Source organism: Podospora anserina, chromosome 4, assembly GCF_000226545.1.
Source record: "Podospora anserina S mat+ genomic DNA chromosome 4, supercontig 4".
NCBI lineage: Eukaryota > Fungi > Ascomycota > Sordariomycetes > Sordariales > Podosporaceae > Podospora > Podospora anserina.
In genome coordinates, this window is record NW_001914850.1 from 124,750 (window position 1) to 142,385 (window position 17,636).

The following is a 17,636-nucleotide window of genomic DNA, read 5'->3' on the forward strand; positions in this document are numbered from 1 at the left end:
CTTCTGTTCAGGATGGCGAGCGTGGGGGCCTGAAAGACCGATTCAAGGAGGTTCTTCGCAAGGTGGGAAGCGACATCCCCCGCGGGTATCGGACATCAACGGGTGCGGTAGATGGTTGGCTGGGGAAAAGACATTGGGTAGGAGGAAACCAAGGCTCCTGGTGTCGGGGTACGCTCGAACATCGCAAGGGCGGGTGGGAAGACCGGCGAAACGAGTTGGACGGCCTCCTACACGTCACGCAAGAGAGGTAGGGAAGTATTTGGAACCTCATGGTGAACCTGAGGTTGAGGTTGTTGGGGAAGAGACAATTGAGGCCATTGTCGACAGTTACGTCAAACCCTCGGGCCGGATGAAGGAGATGGCGAAAATGAAGGTACGTTTTAAGTTGTTGTCTTAGCCCCGGCAATCAATCTAGAAGTGAAGCTGATGACTTTGCAGTCTGTTAGACCTTTGGTGGATTCATTGCCCGCCTGAGCCAGGCCGGGAGGGGCAGTGGCACGGTCTTCAAAACTGTGAAGCTGTTCTCATGCAAGAGCCGGGGGACCGTTGCCCGGCAGCCCTGTGACACTTGCCGCCGTGGGAGCGGGCCGTTTATCGAATGCGTTACTGTGCCGGGCACTGACTCATGCGCTGGGTGCTGGTACCAATGTCGTGCCAAGTATTGCTCATTCAAACCCAAGTACCTAGGCGCCTCCAAGACAGCTCTCCTCTACCATACACCTCGGCCTTTGACCAGAGGTATGATAGGCCAGGTGCTGCATCATTCCCGCCGCTTAGTTAGAAGAAGGTTTCGTTTGGATAGATACGGTTTCAAATTGCAAGTACATGTAGACAATTGACAGTTACATTATCAGTCTTCTGGCACCAAGGTACCACGGTCGAACTAAGTACTGCATCAGTGTGACCACATCACCTTCTCAAGTGAACCTCCAACAACCCCAATGCCCCCTTATCATGCACCTTTCGAATCTCATACCTTTCATCCGCTTCCTTCAACAACTTCTCAAACTCCTGTTTTGTCCTCTGCTTAGCGCCAAAGCTCACCAACATCACCATATCGGCCTGCCTCATTTCCCTCTCCCAATACCTCGGGACTGTCCCCGGCTCAGGCAGCACAATATCGTTGATCAACAGTGGTGTGCCCTCTGGTGAACCCTCAAGCCCAGGAACCACCGATCTGAACATTCTGACAACGTCGTGATCTGCCCAGTTGTGGGTGCACTGCCGGATGAGGTATGCCGAAGCGCCTTTGTATGGCTGAGGCTCGAAGAAGCTTGCCCGAGAGAAGGACACGCGGTTACGGACATCGTCGGTGAGGAGGCGTTGGCCTTGGGCGAGCATATCGTCGGATTCATCCTGGACGATGAAGTTGAGATGGGGGAAGGTCTGTGAAGGTTAGCAAACATTGGGGGAGTCATGTTTTAGGGAAAGGGGACTTACTCGAGCGAGAATGATAGCGACATGGCCGCTTCCACCGCCGACATCTACCACGTTGCCCTTGATGCTTCCCCAGTTGAAGTTATCACGCAATTCGGTGACGCTGTTTTCCACTGTGATTCGATGGTCAGATACGTTCACTCTTTGTCCAGGATAACAAGCCGAGCAGAAACTTACTCTTCCTCCACCCAGCCATTGCCTTCGCAAACCTCCCAGCATGTTCCGGGTGCTTGGAATAATACCTAAAAATCGGCACCCCATGTCTGGCGTAAAACGGGCAATGCACACTGTCAGACTCATTGGGAGTCGCCTTCAGAGCAACACTCGACTCGGCCGCTGCCTTGAGCATCTCGTCAAACCTTTCATGCCGCTAGAGTCAACGACCAACCAACCACCCAAACGGAAGGAAAAGGCAGATGACTCACGAATAATGCACCATAGACCTAACCTCATCATCCTGCTGCAGCGCATAAGAGAACGAATTATGCGAGAAATACCCCTTCCTCGTCTCCTGAAAGAACCGATGAGTTATCAACAACCTCACCACCCTTCCTGTCCTGTCGGTGTCCAAGCCTGCCTTTTTTGCGAGTTCCTCCACGAAGATTTCCCCCTCGGCTGGGATAAGCGTGAAGAAGTCAAAGTCGAGGGCGATTTGGAATGCGGCGATTTCGTAGCCCCGCATGAGGAAGTGGCGGTAGAAGAGCGCTGGTCCGTCGACGAGACGCTGGAGGTCTTCTAGGAGGGTGCGGAGGCTGCCTTGGAGCTCGCGGTAGTCTGCCTTGTTGGGGGGTGAGGCGGAGGAGGGGGAGAAGGTGGAGGCGGGGAGGTTGTTGGATTGGAGGTAGGCGGTGATTTCTTTGGTTTTTGAGAGGATGCCCTCGGCCAGGGCGAGGATGGAGACGTTTTCGGCGGTGTCGGACATGGTGGAGGTTTGGTACCTAGAGTGGGATGTGGTTGCTGTCGATGTATGGTGATGGTGGTTGGTGAGCTGTCAAGTGTGTGGTGGTGACGGTGGTGGGATGGTCAAAGATCAAGGTTTTTGAAGGATTGGAAGTGTCACAATCGCGATTGATCCTCGGCCGAGTTCGTGAGCATAATCTGGGTGATGACCTTGATCTCATGCATTGAGCGTACAAAGCAGATGTCCGAGAAATCTCGGTCTGACCACCACAGGTTGCATTTCCGCAGCAGAATGGCCCACTTGCGGATCATCGGCCAAAGTTCTCTGCACCGATATTGCACGGTGCGGTCTCAACGCATAGGGGATGCGTTATTGTCCGTCGACTCTACAGTAGACATACAATCTTCAAATCAGGAGGGCCTCGGCCGAAGGACGTCGGAGCAGTTGAGATCACTGCTATCAACAGACGCTAAAGGACTCGATGGTGTATGATTGCCAGCTTGAGGACACCAGAGATTCACCGAGATACATATCTTGTGATTGTGCCTAGAATTTTGGAGATCCAGAATAGAACCATTGTACCCAAGCGGAAGATTACTATCTCAAAACGAATGTCAACAGAGCGTAGATAGTCTCAACACTAAGCTATGTCCTCCTCATCTATTTTCGAAGGCCCACATGAGCCTGTAGCTATCATCGGCATGGGTAAGCTGCAATCTCATCAGTCCTTTCTGGACTGGCCATGTAATACTAACATTTCTCACAGGCTGCCGGTGGGCCGGTGACATTCGTGACCCTTCAGGGCTATGGGACCTTCTGAAGAACAAACGCGACGGCTGGCGCGAATTCAACCACCCTAGATTCTCTGCCAAGGGCTTCTACCACCCCAACAAAGAGCGCCCAGGATCCATGAGAACACCCGGTGCGTTTCTCATGGACGAAGATGCTCGCCTATTTGATCATTCCTTCTTCGGCATCACCGGGCGAGAAGCCGAAACCCTCGACCCGTCTCAACGGAAGCTGCTCGAAGTGGTGTACGAGGCTCTCGAGAACGGAGGGGAGACTTGGGAGAGTATTTCAGGATCACGAACCGGGGTGTATATCGGCAACTTCGCCCTCGATCACATCCTCATCCAGGCGCGGGATTGGGAGAGCCCAAAGTCATACGCTGCCACGGGAGCGGACACGAGTATTCTCGCCAATCGTATCAGTTACATCTTCAACCTTCATGGTCCGAGGTATGCACTGGTCTTCCTAGAAATCAACGTTAGTCGGATAATCAGGGGCTAATGGTTACCACAGTCTGGCCACAAACACCGCCTGCTCATCCTCCATGTATGCCCTGCACATGGCCGTCAGTGCGATCCGCAGCGGTGACTGTGACGGCGCCATAGTCGCGGCAGCCAACTGGATATCCGATCCCAGCATGCAGTTTGTGCTCGACAAGCTCGGCGCACTCTCGCCCACGGCGCGATGTCACACGTTCGACGCCTCTGCAGACGGTTACGCCCGTGGGGAGGGCTACGCCGCTCTATATCTCAAGAAATCCATCATAGCCGTGGTAGACTCGTTGCCAATTCGAGCCATGATTCGAGGCACCGCCATCAACGCCAACGGCCGGACAGGAGGCATCACCCGACCCAGCATAGCCGGACAGGAAGACGTCATTCGCGAGGCCTACAAACACGCCGGCGGCCTCCCCTTCTCAGACACGACATTCTTCGAGTGCCATGGCACGGGCACGCAAGCCGGCGACCCAATCGAAGTGACGGCCGTCGGCAACGTCTTTGCTTCCTCTCGATCAGACGCCCCGGAAGACCGGCTCCTCATCGGCTCCATCAAGCCAAACCTTGGCCACACGGAAGGTGCAAGTGCCATCGCCTCGGTTATGAAGGTGGTTCTTTCCCTCGAAGCAGGCCAAATCCCACCAACCTTTGGGATCGAGCAACTGAACCCGAGCATCGACTTTGCGGGAGCCAAAGTCGAAGTTGTCAAAGATGGCACGATACCCTGGCCGGAAGGAAAGCTCCGGCGCGCCAGCGTAAATTCCTTCGGGTTCGGCGGGGCCAACGGGCACTGTATTATCGACCACGTCAATGTGGTTCTCCCCGACTACATCAAGCCCGGAATCTCTGGGGCCGGCACCTCAGCCAACGGCCATACCGCCAACGGGTATTCCAACGGGAAGGCCCACGAGGGCAACAACGGAGTGGTGACGCCACCTGCTGACCACTCCCCTCTCACGACTAAACCGACAAAGACGACGAAGGCGGACGCCACCACGCGTGACCTCGTGCTTCTCCCGTTCTCGGCCCATACCGAGCAATCCCTCAAGTCGAATACTGCCGCCCTCTCTCGCGTCATCCACCAGTGGCCCCTTGCAGACATCGCCTACACCCTGAGCTCCAAACGATCACGTTTCCAGCAGCGTTCATTCCGCATCGTCGCCAAGAGCGATATCCAAACCGGGCTCGCCACAGACCGTCGCATCCTAACAAGCCCCCTGCGGCCAGCAAACATCGGATATGTTTTCACGGGTCAGGGCGCACAGTGGCATGCCATGGGCGCCCAGCTATTCGAGTACGCCGTCTTTCGCGCGGCGATCACCCACCTGGACCGGGTGATGGATGCACTACCATCCCGGTCCACGTGGAAGATTTCCGATGTCCTGTCCGGCAACTGCGAGCCCGATCTCGTGCTGTCACCCCAAGTGTCCCAAGTGGCCTGTACCGCCGTTCAGATCGGGCTCGTCGATTTGCTTGCATCGTGGTCTATCGCGCCTGCCGCAGTGGTTGGCCACTCCTCTGGCGAAATGGCAGCGGCGTATGCGTCGGGGTATATCACAGCTGCCGAAGCTATTACTGCTGCCTACTTTCGCGGTTTGGCCGTGTCGCAGAATAAGGCAAAGGGCGCCATGTTGGCTGTGGGTGTTGGGATGGATGCCGCGATGGAATACCTGGACGGAAAGGAAGACCGCATTAAGATCGCGGCGATCAACTCGCCCGGCAGCGTCACGCTGTCTGGTGACGAGGATGCCATCGAGTCCCTGTCGGCCTCGCTCAATGAGGAAGGCGTGTTCAACCGTGTCCTTCGAACCGGCGGAAATGCCTACCATTCACATCACATGGTGGCACTGGGCGGGCAATACAACGACATGCTGTCAAAGGGACTTGAGCACATCGACAATATCGGACTGGTTGACAAGGCCCAGAGATACCCTCTCATCCGCTGGGTGTCGTCGGTGACCCCTGATGAGGCCATGGCTTTTGAGGTTGGTGCTTCGTACTGGAGAGCAAACCTTGAATCACCCGTCCGCTTCTCCGAGGCTGTCAGCGGGATGATGAGCTTGGAGGGTGACCAAGCCGTTGATATCTTGGTGGAGCTCGGCCCGCACCCGGCACTGAAGAGCCCGGTGGACCAGATATTGAAGAGTATCGGCAAGTCTGCACCACATGTCGCATCACTGAAGAGAGGAGAAGACAGCCGGGAGTCTGTGCTCCAGCTCGCCGGCACCCTGTTTAGCCTGAATGCCGAAGTCGACTTGGTTGCAGTAAACGCAGTCGATGACGGCTTGCACGAGGGCCGGTGGAGTCTCGCGCACGGCTGTACGGCAGTCGATCTCCCCCCTTACCAGTACACATATGGACCGGTCAATTACTATGAGAGCCGGCTTAGCAAGGAATATCGACTTCGACAAGTCCTTAGGCACGACCTCATAGGCGCCCGGCTGCCCGGCGCCAGTAAGCTACGGCCTCAATGGCGGAATATTCTTCGACTTAAGGATGTGCCCTGGTTGGGCGACCACCGCTTGATTCCTGACGCCGTCTTCCCTGCGGCGGGCTTCATTGCTATGGGAATAGAGGCCGCCACGCAGGTGTACCACGAGCTCCCCAAGGCGTATGAGATCACGGGGTACTCGCTCCGCAAGGTTGACATCGAGACCGCCCTGCGGCTTCCCGAAGATGATCGTGGTGTTGATATCATCCTCAGCTTGGAACTGGCAGACACGGACGCAACGGTCAAATCGCCTGGCTGGTCCCGTTTCACCGTCAGTTCGGTATCCAGGGATTCCGATGAGTGGACGGAGCACTGCACAGGTCTCGTCAAAGTCGAGATCTCGGAGAAGCCTGCGGTGGCCAGCAAGATGGGCTCTTTAATGGACCCCCGATTCCCCGGCACACGTGCGTGGTACAACAAGTTCACCGAGATTGGCATCGGCTATGGTCCAACTTTCCAGCCTCTCTCCGATATCCGGGCAGACCCCAACCAGAATTTAGCCCAAGCAACCGTGGCGCTGAACACAACGGACAACACGATCGAAGGAGGAGAGTCAAGCTATTCGCTCCATCCGGCGGCCCTCGACGGCACCTTCCAGCTAGGTCTCATTGCCTGCTACGGTGGCCAATTGGAACGTGCATACACTGCCTTCGTGCCTGTCCACCTTTCAAGCATGTATCTGAAAGCAGGACTCAGCCCGCATACACCCGCAACAGCCATAGCCCACGGTCAGACCCAAGGCCTGCGCGGTGCCTACATCAAGCTGCAAATGACTGACGAAAGCGGCAACGTTGTCCTGGACGTCGACACGCTGCGCTGTCTTAGTTTCAAGGAGTCCAAGTCGGACGAGTACACCATGCAGTCCAAGAAGGCCCTGAGCAGCCCTTTCACCAGGCTCACCTGGAAGCCCGACATCCGTACTCTTAACAACGACCAGATCCGGGCACTGTTCCCCCCCCCACAGGAAAATAACCAAGGTGCCGCAAGCCTCGAGGTGGTCGACATGATCTGCTGCCTGGTCGTGGCGGACATCTACGAGGTATTCATCAAAAGCGCAACCAGCGTACCCCAGCCCAAAGGTGAACTCCGCCACTGGGTCTCTTGGCTGAAGTGGTGCGTCGAGGAAGACAATCGGGAGAATATGGTCGAAGCCAAGAGTCTTCCTGCCGACCAGCGTCACCAGCTGCTTAAGAAGCTGTACGTTGAGGCCGGTGATCGGCCCGAGGCACAGGCGGCTCGGAGACTGCACGAGAACATGGGTGAAATCCTCGCGGAGCGCAAGACAGGTATTGACGTCCTCGTGCCGGATGGACTCCTCACGGCGCTGTACGAGACAGGCCATGTCATTGTGGGCTCATACCCGCAGCTACGTAATGTCCTCGACTGCCTCGGCCATGCCAATCCCAATATGCGTATTTTAGAGGTCGGCGCAGGCACTGGCGCAGGCACACGAGTAGCTATGGGGGCGCTGACAAGGTCGAACGGCATTAAGCGGTACGCTGATTACACGTTTACTGATATCTCGGCTGGTTTCTTGACGGCCGCTCAGGAGTTCATGTCAGGCTATCGTGATGTGAACTACGCTGTTTTGGATATCGGGGAGGATCCGCTCGCCAATGGGTTTGAGCCGGTCTACGATGTGGTCTTTGCATGTGAGGCTATCCACGCCACGGCCAGTATGGATGTAACTCTCGAAAACTGCCGGAGGTTGTTGAAGCCGGGAGGCAGGTTAGTGCTGGTGGAGAGCACGCGTATGAGAGTGCTGCTGGGGCTGCTGTACGGTACTCTCACGGGTTATTGGCTGGGGGTTGGTGACGGTCGTACTGAGGGACCTTTCATGGACCTGGAGACCTGGGACAGGCGATTGAGGAAGGCCGGCTTCTCGGGCACGGAGCTGGCCCTTGATGACTACAACCGCCCCCATAACACGACCTCCATCCTCGTTTCCACCCGTGTCGAAGAGTCTTACGTGGTCACCAACAAAGACACAGAGGCAAAGGAAGGTCCGGCCGTCGTGATCCATCTTTTGCACGGAGCCAATGGCCCGTCGCCGCTCTTGGAGCAAGTCTCCAGTGAGTTTGAGCGTTGTGGCGTCAAAGCTGTGGCGTCTTCGATCAATGAAGCGTCCGAAACAGTACAGCCCAACGCCCGCACCGTGGTATTCCTCAACGACGAGAATGACCTCTTTGACACTGAAAACGCCAGCCTTCTCAACTCGTTCCAGCATCTTGCCCGAAACACCAAGAGCATGGTCTGGTTGACGTCGAGTGGAATTGCCAAAGGTCGGGACCCTCGGGCCGCCTTCATGATTGGCCTTCTCCGAACCATCGCGACTGAGAACCCGGCCGGCCGTTTCCTCTCCATTGACATTGATGCGGAGACTTTCGGAGAACAGGATGATACTCTCATTCGCAACATCGTCAAATCCGAGCTAGCCCTGCAGAATGAGGATGCCTCTGATGAAGAAGGCAGCAAGGACCGAGAGTTTGTCTGGCAGGACGGCTGTATGTGGGTGAGCCGGGTGGTCCCTGACACAGAGCTCGGCGTGTATATCGACCTAAGCAAAACACCTACGAGCAGAGGCTCTCAGATGGTTCCCATTGGCAGTCAGGGTCCTGTTCGTGCGGCATTCGAGACCCCCGGCATCCTTACTTCGCTATACTTCCGAGCCTATACAGAGCTCTTGCAACCCATCCCAGCGGACTACGTTGACGTTCAAGTGGCAGCTGTGGGTGTGAACTGGAAGGATTTGGGCCTCACGTCAGGTCGATTTGACGCAACTGGCAGCAACCTGTCGTCAGAATACGCCGGCGTTGTGACCAAGATCGGTGCCGCAGTGGATGGTCTGTCTGTTGGGGATCGTGTCTATGGTGTCGGCAGAGGCCAGTTTGGAAACTACACGAGAGTTCCTGCCGCATTTGCACAAAAGCTCGAGCCAGGAGACATTCTCACCGAGATGGCTACGATGCCACTGGTGTACATGACAGCCATCTATGCCTTTGACTATGTGGCACGGCTTAGAAAAGGCCAGAAGGTGTTGCTACAGTCTGCCACAGGCGGGCTGGGCTTGGCGGCTATTCAGGTTGCGCGGGCTCGGGGTGCCGATGTATTCGCTACTGTTGGCAATGCTGACAAGGTCTCCTTCCTTGTTGACACTGTGGGTATCCCGGCAGATCACATCTTTTCCTCTCGGGACCCTACGGCGCTATCTAATGCTGCCAAAGCAACCGGCAGGGGCGGCTTTGATGTTATTCTCAGTACGGTTGTCGGAGGAGATTTCCTGTGCGAATCCCTTAAAGCGCTGGCTCCCATGGGACATCTTGTCGACGTTGGTCGGCTCGACGTACTTGAAGCCAAGGACATTGGCTTGGAGCACTTCCAGAGGAACGCCACTCTGACCTCGTTCGATCTTAATGTCCTCCTGGACAATGATCCAGAGCTTGGACGCGAGTTGATGCAGACAGTCAATGACCTTTATCGATGGAACGTTATTGCGCCGATTCACCCCTTTGCCGTTCACGATGTGTCGGAGCTCGACCGAGTCTTGGTGGGCCTGTCCAGGGGCACGCACATTGGAAAACTGGTGGTGTCATTCGAGAATCCAGCCTCTCTGATCAAGCTTGTCCAAGAGCCGCCAGCAGCGAAGTTCGACTCTGAGGCACGCTATGTTGTCACAGGAGGTCTGGGCGGGCTTGGCCGAGCCATTATCAAGTGGATGGTCAGTCGTGGCGCTCGTGACTTTGTGGTACTTTCTAGGCGTGGTATCAACACCCCTGCTGCAAAATTACTGGTAAAGGATCTTGAGTCGCAAGGCGTTCGTGTCGAGGCAGCGGTCTGTGATGTGAGCAAGCGAGAGAATGTCGTGAAAGCGGTCCACAACGCTGCATCGGGCGACCGGGCTGTCAAAGGAGTGATCCATGCAGCCATGTCATTGACAGATCTCTCGTTCGACAAGCTGACCATTGATCAATGGCGAGATGGGTTTGCTGCAAAGGCTTTGGGTACCCTCAACCTGCACGAAGCCACTCTTTCGTTACCTTTGGACTTTTTCGTCATGATCACGTCGACCGAGTCCATCTGGGCACCACCAACTCAAGCGGCATATATCGCTGCAAACAGCTTTCAGGACTATTTTGCCCGCTACCGTCGACGGCTCGGCCTTCCCGCGTCCACAGTATCGTATGGGTTGGTGGCTGATGTCAAGTCGGACTTCCTTCACAACTCAGTTGGCACAGATGACATGTACGTACGTAACAAGACCATGACAATCACAGAGCATCAGGTCCTCGCCCAGCTGGAGCCGGCCTTCTTGCCTGTGGAGACAACTTGCTGGGTTGGGCAGGATCAGGACCCGTTGTCAGAGGCCAATATCTTGACATGTCTCGATCCGGTCGGGTTGGCTGAATTGGCGTCGATGAACGATCTTATCCCACGCTGGTATCGCGACGGGCGCGTGTCGGTTATCATGCAGGCAATGAAGGACGCGCAACGACAAGCGAGCGGGGCAGATGCGGCTCAGGATGGCGCTGGCGGAGCAGGCAAGTCGGCTGTGGCCCGACTGCGGTCGTCATTCTCGGAGGGAATCAAGGGAGGAGCTGGCGCCCGGGCCATTACGGTCGCGCTCGTGACCGAAGGCGTGATACAGACTGTTGCTGGGATGTTGTTTATTGATGCGTCAACAGTGGACCCTGCCAAGAGTATTGCCGAGCATGGCGTTGACAGCCTCATTGCGGCTGAACTGCGGAGCTGGTTCCACCAGGCGTTGAAGACGAACCTCAAGATGGGGGAACTGCTGGACGCACAGACGAGTATCAAGACACTGGCTGAGAATATTGTAGATGCGGCGTTGAAGGAGTAGGTTGAGCATTCATGTCATTACTTTTCGCAGCGTTAGATAGACAGATGAAGTCGTTGAAGCAACTCCTGATGCAACTCCTGATACAGCCCTGATGCGATCCCAAATGTGAACTCCTAACCTGCTTCCAATGCTCAGGCGGTAGCCATCAGAGACTGTCGTCTCGATAAGAACTGCGGCGGGTTCACGTGTTCATCCCAAGCTCGGGCACTCGCAGAACTGGCGTCGGCCGAAGTTCCTCGGGTGCTCCCGTGCCAAGGCCGGTGATCGACAGGCTTATCCTTCCGCACTTGATCCGAGGCAGGGTGACGCCAAGGCCCTAACACCGATATGGCTTATCCCCGGTAAGTCCGGCAATGCCATCATAAACCACAACGTCCACCACCATCGACAGCAACGCTTGCTTTTCATCTTGACACATCCTGCAAACTCTCAACAGAAACGCAATTGCGATATCTCCAAAATGGCCGGTTCATATGACGCTGCCACTTACTTGCTCGACAAGGAAAACATCCGCGACACTGTGATCCGCATGGTGAGTTGCCAGTGGGTACTCTTTGTCCGGGCAGTGGGAGTTGCTGATGTTCCTTCCCGCAACAGATGTTCGCCTTTGACGACGCCGCCACTGAAACATTGATCAATGATGTTTATGCGCCTGTCATCGAGCTCAGCTACGACAAGCTGTTGCTCGGTGATGAGTTTCATCAGAAGAAGATCTCCAGTGAGGAGTGGGCTAAAAGTCTGGAGCATATGCATGACAAGTTTGATACGACGGAGCATATTATTCAGTGAGTTTTCCCATCGCCACGCATAGATGAAGCTGATGATTCCATCGCAGGAACGTTTTGATTGAGCTACCGCAGCCGGGGGGTGGGGTGCAGAGGCCAAAAAATGTCAAGGCGAGGGCTATCGCTCATGGGATCTTCTACAAGAGGGATGGGGGGGAGGGGAGGCCGTGTGTTATGGCTTTGAGGAATGGGGTGAGTCAGTTTCTGTCAGTGTTGAAGTTGCTTGAGTTCGTTAGGTGGCTGACTTTGTGACACGGTAGGGCTCGTACAAGCTGGAGCTGGTCAGGATTGAGGAGAAGGAGGAGAAGGGGGAGAATCCGTGGCGGATTAGTGGGTTGGATGTCACGCTTGACTGGCAGGATAGGCCTAGTTCTTGAGGGCCAAATCAATCGTTGTCTCTTTAGCCAGCCTCGGCATCTTCTACCTGTGTCTAAAGTACTTTCCGTGGAAAGAAAATGTTTGGCTGGATGATGAGGTCCGTGTTTGTCTGAGAGAAATGCTAGAGGTACACGACCTTTTCTTTCGAGACGTGAATTACCCACAGTCTGGTTGGGGTTAGGGGAAGGGATGGGGTAGGAATAGGGATAGGGTATATCATCTGGTGAATATCGGGCCTTGCGATGGGTTAGCGTTAAAGCCGCGATGGTTCTCATGGGGCGATGCGCGTTTGAAAAAGGGTAACACTAGACTTTTTCCTGTGTTCCAGCCCCGAAACGGACTCCTGCTACCTATCTAGACCGTGCCTCCGTCTACCTAGCTCTCCAATGGAACTATGGGGTTGTAATATGCAAACTTATTTAGGGGATCGTACTGTGCCTTGAGGGCACGTAGTTTCTCCAACCGCCACGGTTCATAGCCGTACATGGACTCCAGCGACTCGTGGCCCGCGGCATAGTTGACGTATGTCGTGGGCTTCCGCCATTCACCTTCGCCTGCGTTCCACAGATCCTCCGTTTCCCGAGCCCACTGGAAGGCAAAGTCCTCCAGGCCCGAGTTTGGTGGAGGCATGGCGTCGAAGTACCTGCGGTGAAATGTCAATACCGTGGTACAGCGGCAGGAACTGTTTCACTCACATCAGAAGATTATCGTCACGCAATGGAAAAGCAGAGTCCTCCGGCTTGCCCCTCAAAACACCCTCAACGGCATAACCTTCATGGACTAGCTTGGTGCCTGACAGCAACGGCTCCTTGGCGACCTTCTTGTTATACAGGTCATAGAGCTGCCGCTGTACAGTGACGTTGTAGACTTGAAGGCCGGCTGTGCCTGTGATATGGACCTTGCTCGGCGCGCACAGATCTGATTCCAGTCCGCTGATCAAGATGTCTGAGATGGAGGTGAATGACACATCGCCTTCATCCACCGCCACGGGGCCGAGGGCATCGAACGGTGACAGATCCGCTGCGGCATCCTCTTTGGAGCCTCCGTAGATGAATGTCCAGAATATTGTGGCCTGAAGAACTGTTAGTGGTAGGCGGCGGTACCTGTGCTGGCCATTATCTCACCTCAGTAGTGCTCACGCTCGGCTCCATGGTGTAAACACCAAACGCCCCTCCCCACGTCGGCGAAAGGCTACCGTTTGCATGGAACTTATTCAGCTCCTCGAAGAGCGGCTCAACGTGTTTGCCTGTGAAGACGTAGTTCCTGTAGTAGTAAGACGGGACCGTGACCGGGTAAATCTTCATATCAAAACTGGTGACAATGCCAAAGTTGTGACCGGCGCCTCTCATCGCCCACCACAAGTCGGGATAGGATGTTTCGCTAACCATGATGGCTGTTCCATTGGCGAGCACAACGTTCAGGCCGATCAGGTTGTCGGCTATGAGGCCATGGACGCCCTGCTGCACACCGTGACCGCCTCCCAATGCTGGTCCGACCATGCCGACGCAGGAGCAACTTCCAGTTGCTGAGAGGAGGAGGAACATTGTTAATTTCTAAATAGTCGTTGATTATCAAGGCTAGGAAACTCACTTGTGACATAGCCCTCCTTCCAAAGGACGTCAATCGTCTCATAATTCCGCGCCCCAGCCTGGAGCTTAACCGTCATCGCATCCTTGTTGATGGAGATGTCTGTCAGACTTCTCACGTCGATCTGGATGCCGTTGAACCTTCCAACAGTTGACGTTAATGAGTGCCCGCGATTGACAACAAAGAAGTTGATACCATGCTCATTTGCATATTTCACCTAGTTCAAACTGTTGGTTATCTCGCTCTGAGTGGATAGGCAGGGACCGCTTACAATCGTCGGGATATCGTTCTCTACCCCGGGTTGAACAACAACCTGCACCTGCGGCACCGCGAAATCTTGATATCGCTCGGTAGCGTCCGGCCAACGGGAGTCATCTGGCCCAAAAATACTGGCATTCTTGGAAAGCAAAGGGCCGAGCCCTTGCTGGACAGACCCAGACGGCAAGGGGCTCTGTCTTGGAACTGGCATCTGAGCGTAGTCCTTTGGGTTGGTATACGCCGCAGCGAGGGCTTGGGTGAGGGCGATGCCAAGTGCAACAAAACAATAGAGCGACGGCATCGTTGTGAAGAAACAATGCTTGGGCAGATTAGGAGAAGTCTATGGGGGTCCAGAATTGAACGGGCTGATCAAGATGGTGAGATGCATGTAGATGTAGTTACCGACAGGATGGATTCACGACTTTCAGATCCCGCCGTGGCGGCGGTGTGCGGAACACCGGAAGTGTCCATGGTAGTATTATCCATCGCAGAAGATCGGGTTTGGATTGGGCGTGTTGTTGGTATGGTACGATTTCGCCCCGAAATATCTCGGCTTTCAACCGAGTAAGCACCAACCAGCTTCTGTTGGTAACGTCAAAGTCTTGGAACGTTCTTAACTCCACCTAGCTCCGACCAGCTGGTCCAGATTCTTCAAAGTGTCATAGGAAAAGGTCAAGGTGATTGCTATTTGAAAGTGAAACTGCAACATATTCGTTACCAGAGAGGTGGCAAAGAAGATACAAATAACGTCAAAAATGCCCAAGTGAAGCGAATTGAGAAAGTTGTTCTAAAGGGATTGCCGGTACTTGAAAGTTGGTTGATTAGAAATCGATGACTTTCGATGTGGGATGGCTTCCTTTTGCAGAAACCTTGGTTAGTAATGAAGCTTTTCCACAATTGTTGGTTGGTCGGCGGTTCCAGGTAACAGCACATATAAAACCAAGATCTGGAACGGCGGAGAAACGCACATTGCTGTTATGAGGTATGATGTCAAGATCATAGTAGGTATTCATATGTTTCACTTGAGCAAAACTCCAATTCTCCCAAACAGAAGGCCAACGCCCCTATCCAATCTACCAGAAATTCACCTTGCGCAACCTGACATAAACCTTCTGCGGCTGTCTCGAAATTCCATCAAACCCAGCATAACCCCCCAAAGCCTCTGGAATCTCCAACAACTCAAAATTCCAAACCACCAACGCCATAATCGTTCTAATCTCCAGATGCGCCAGCTTCCTCCCCCAGCATTGTCTGATACCCATGCCGAATCCCAGCTGCGGTCCCGCGCCTGCATCAAACTCCACACTCCCATCCTCCTTGGTGACAAGCCAGCGCTCAGGCTCAAACAGCTTCAGATCCTTGGACTCATCCCAATGAGGCCGTCTCTTCGCCGCCTTGGACGTCGGGCTACGAGCATTCTCGTTTATAGGCAGCGAAGGGGAGAGGTATCCAGGTCCGGCATTGACCATAAAGACCTGGCATCCTTTAGGGATCTTGTAGCCCAGAATTTCGGTGTCTTCCGTAGCCTCTCTTGTCATGCTGAATGGTGTCAGGCGCAGCGTCTCCTCGATGACCGCCTCAAGGTAAGGAATTCTCGCTCGGCGAAGTTCTTCAAAGGTGGGGAAGCGTTTTTCTGCAACAGCCTCTGGAAAAGCAGAGTACAGTGCATCGCGGAGTTTAGACTGGGCTTCGGGGTAGCCAGTCAAATACTTGGTAACCCACCCCATTGATCCCCCTGTGGTATGATGACCGGCGATCATGTCTGCAAAAATCTAGCAGAGGATTTCCGTTAGCACAACCTGTTTTTTTGGCTACTTGATGCGGCCACGCTCACCTCATCGACCATGATGTGACTGTTCAACAGAGGCTCACGCCCTTGTTTCTCAGCTGCAATCTTCTCCCGCATCAGATGGTGCTCCAGAGCTGTCTTGACCTCGCCCGCTTCAAAATTCCGAATCGCCACGTCGAGCTGCTTGGGGACGACTTGTTCCTTTTGTGAGAAGATCTTCCGGAACCATGGCTGTTGGCTCCACCACCAGAAACTGAGTTTGGGCGCCCAGGCAATTGTGGTCTTTTCCAAGACATCAGGTGCGTGATGGACAGCGGCGAGGAATGGCGAGATTGGAGTCTCAGGAAAGATCACAGGCTCGTCCTTGCTGGCTGGGGGGATTTGCGAGGGCCTCATGTTGGATATCGTCTCCAACTGAGGGTCCGTTGCCGAGTCTGGAATATTTCCGCCGAAGGCGTAGTGAACCATGGTGTCGAGGGCAGCGTGGTAGTAATCCGACCGCACAGAAAACGGTCTCCCGTCGGCAAGCTTCATCTTTGCCTCGAAAAGCTTGACGAGCTTCAACCCCTCGCTGTGAAGAAAAGGACCCATGAAGCTGTTCAGGAAGTTTGGTGCCATCAAGTCTTGCTTGAGGTGGCGGCGGGCTCGGAAGGTGGGGTCGTTGGTCTTGTACCTCGCATTCCAATCACCCAAAGCGAGGAGCCCGTCGATCAAGAACTGAGGCTTCTCAAACTCGGTGCGGCGCATTAAAATGTCCTGAGCTTCGTGGAAATCGCCCACCAGGATCCATGGCTTGGAAAACGGACGGATGAAGACTTGGCAGATGGGTTCACCCATTCGTTCGACCTGATGGGCTAGCCACATGCTAAACTCTCCCGTGACGCTGATTTCCCTGCTCATGGCAGGTGCGTCACCGAACAACGACTTTGTAGCTTCCGTGTTGAACGGAATGCCGGGGAGCGGTTTGGGAAGCAGCCATTGGTACAGCAAATAAGAACCAAGGACTGTGAGCGAAACAGCCAGCCAGAGTGTGGCTGTTGGCGACAGGAAGCTAGTAAGCGTCGTATAGATGTTCAGAAGAGCCATATTGTAGGAGTTTGCATTGAAGGGCACTGTTAGGGGACGGTTGTTTTGAGCCTAATACAAATGCTTCCATACGCAATGGGGAAAGATGAGCAGAAGTCCCAACCCATGATGGCAGCAGTGAAGGTGGTTTCCCGCCAGGCTCGGCGTCAGCACCGATGGCCCCCACCGGGACCGGAAACCATGCTACGTCGGCCGATTCATTTCTGTGTTACAACCAGCTTTGCCTGAGCGGGCCCGCTCGAAAATGCTGAGGCCCGGGCACGCACGAGAGTGAGTTTGAGGGTCAGTCTGAGCCGAGAAATGTCGGCCGATATCTACCGGTCGGAAGGTACCGGCTCGACTGTTCGGAGGGAACGGATGTATAGCTTTCAGAGAGAGTAGCACTGAGCCAGAAAAGTGATTATCGTCCACCCAACTATTTGTAGGTGCTCAGATGAGGACTACACTAGGAGACGAGGGAGCTGTGCATGAGTGTGAGGCATATTATTGTGCGTGCACATATGAATCATGTCTGCTCATTTGTGTTGCATAACCTGCGGAATGCTGCCTCCTTTATAGCTTCATCAATGGCCAAGGGGCACTTTCGTTTCTACATATCACATATGTTAATCCATGTGTATAATACCTTATCATTTTCACTATGCCATTTCTCTATGGAGAGCATCGAGCGGCCCAACGCTGCCTGTCTTCATTCTATAATGTAGTAGGTAAATAGGTAAGGCAGGCAACAGGCACAACAATACCATTATTGCTATGACATGGGGAAAAGACAGTATATAT

At 54.4% G+C, this 17,636-nt stretch overlaps 5 protein-coding genes across 5 annotated transcripts; 2 read left to right on the top strand and 3 right to left on the bottom strand.

Moving 5' to 3' along the window:
• Positions 1-909: 909 nt before the first annotated feature.
• On the bottom strand, positions 910-2,359 carry PODANS_4_3850 (uncharacterized protein; the record flags this gene model as incomplete). The annotated part of the gene is made up of 4 exons (XM_001905736.1): positions 910-1,386; positions 1,441-1,550; positions 1,615-1,796; positions 1,863-2,359. The coding sequence occupies 4 exons, from the start codon at positions 2,357-2,359 to the stop codon at positions 910-912; spliced, it is 1,266 nt and encodes a 421-aa protein (XP_001905771.1).
• Positions 2,360-2,985: 626 nt separating this feature from the next.
• On the top strand, positions 2,986-10,973 carry PODANS_4_3840 (uncharacterized protein; the record flags this gene model as incomplete). Its single annotated transcript, XM_001905737.1, has 3 exons — positions 2,986-3,043; positions 3,105-3,576; positions 3,641-10,973. The coding sequence occupies 3 exons, from the start codon at positions 2,986-2,988 to the stop codon at positions 10,971-10,973; spliced, it is 7,863 nt and encodes a 2,620-aa protein (XP_001905772.1).
• Positions 10,974-11,433: 460 nt separating this feature from the next.
• On the top strand, positions 11,434-12,229 carry PODANS_4_3830 (uncharacterized protein; the record flags this gene model as incomplete). Its single annotated transcript, XM_001905738.1, has 4 exons — positions 11,434-11,505; positions 11,571-11,758; positions 11,809-11,964; positions 12,019-12,229. The coding sequence occupies 4 exons, from the start codon at positions 11,434-11,436 to the stop codon at positions 12,227-12,229; spliced, it is 627 nt and encodes a 208-aa protein (XP_001905773.1).
• A 282-nt stretch (positions 12,230-12,511) lies between these two features.
• On the bottom strand, positions 12,512-14,282 carry PODANS_4_3820 (uncharacterized protein; the record flags this gene model as incomplete). Its single annotated transcript, XM_001905739.1, has 5 exons — positions 12,512-12,779; positions 12,832-13,208; positions 13,261-13,661; positions 13,727-13,940; positions 13,995-14,282. The coding sequence occupies 5 exons, from the start codon at positions 14,280-14,282 to the stop codon at positions 12,512-12,514; spliced, it is 1,548 nt and encodes a 515-aa protein (XP_001905774.1).
• Positions 14,283-15,054: 772 nt separating this feature from the next.
• On the bottom strand, positions 15,055-16,856 carry PODANS_4_3810 (uncharacterized protein; the record flags this gene model as incomplete). Its single annotated transcript, XM_001905740.1, has 2 exons — positions 15,055-15,753; positions 15,816-16,856. 2 exons carry the CDS (start codon positions 16,854-16,856, stop codon positions 15,055-15,057), a joined length of 1,740 nt encoding a protein of 579 aa, XP_001905775.1.
• Positions 16,857-17,636: the final 780 nt, after the last annotated feature.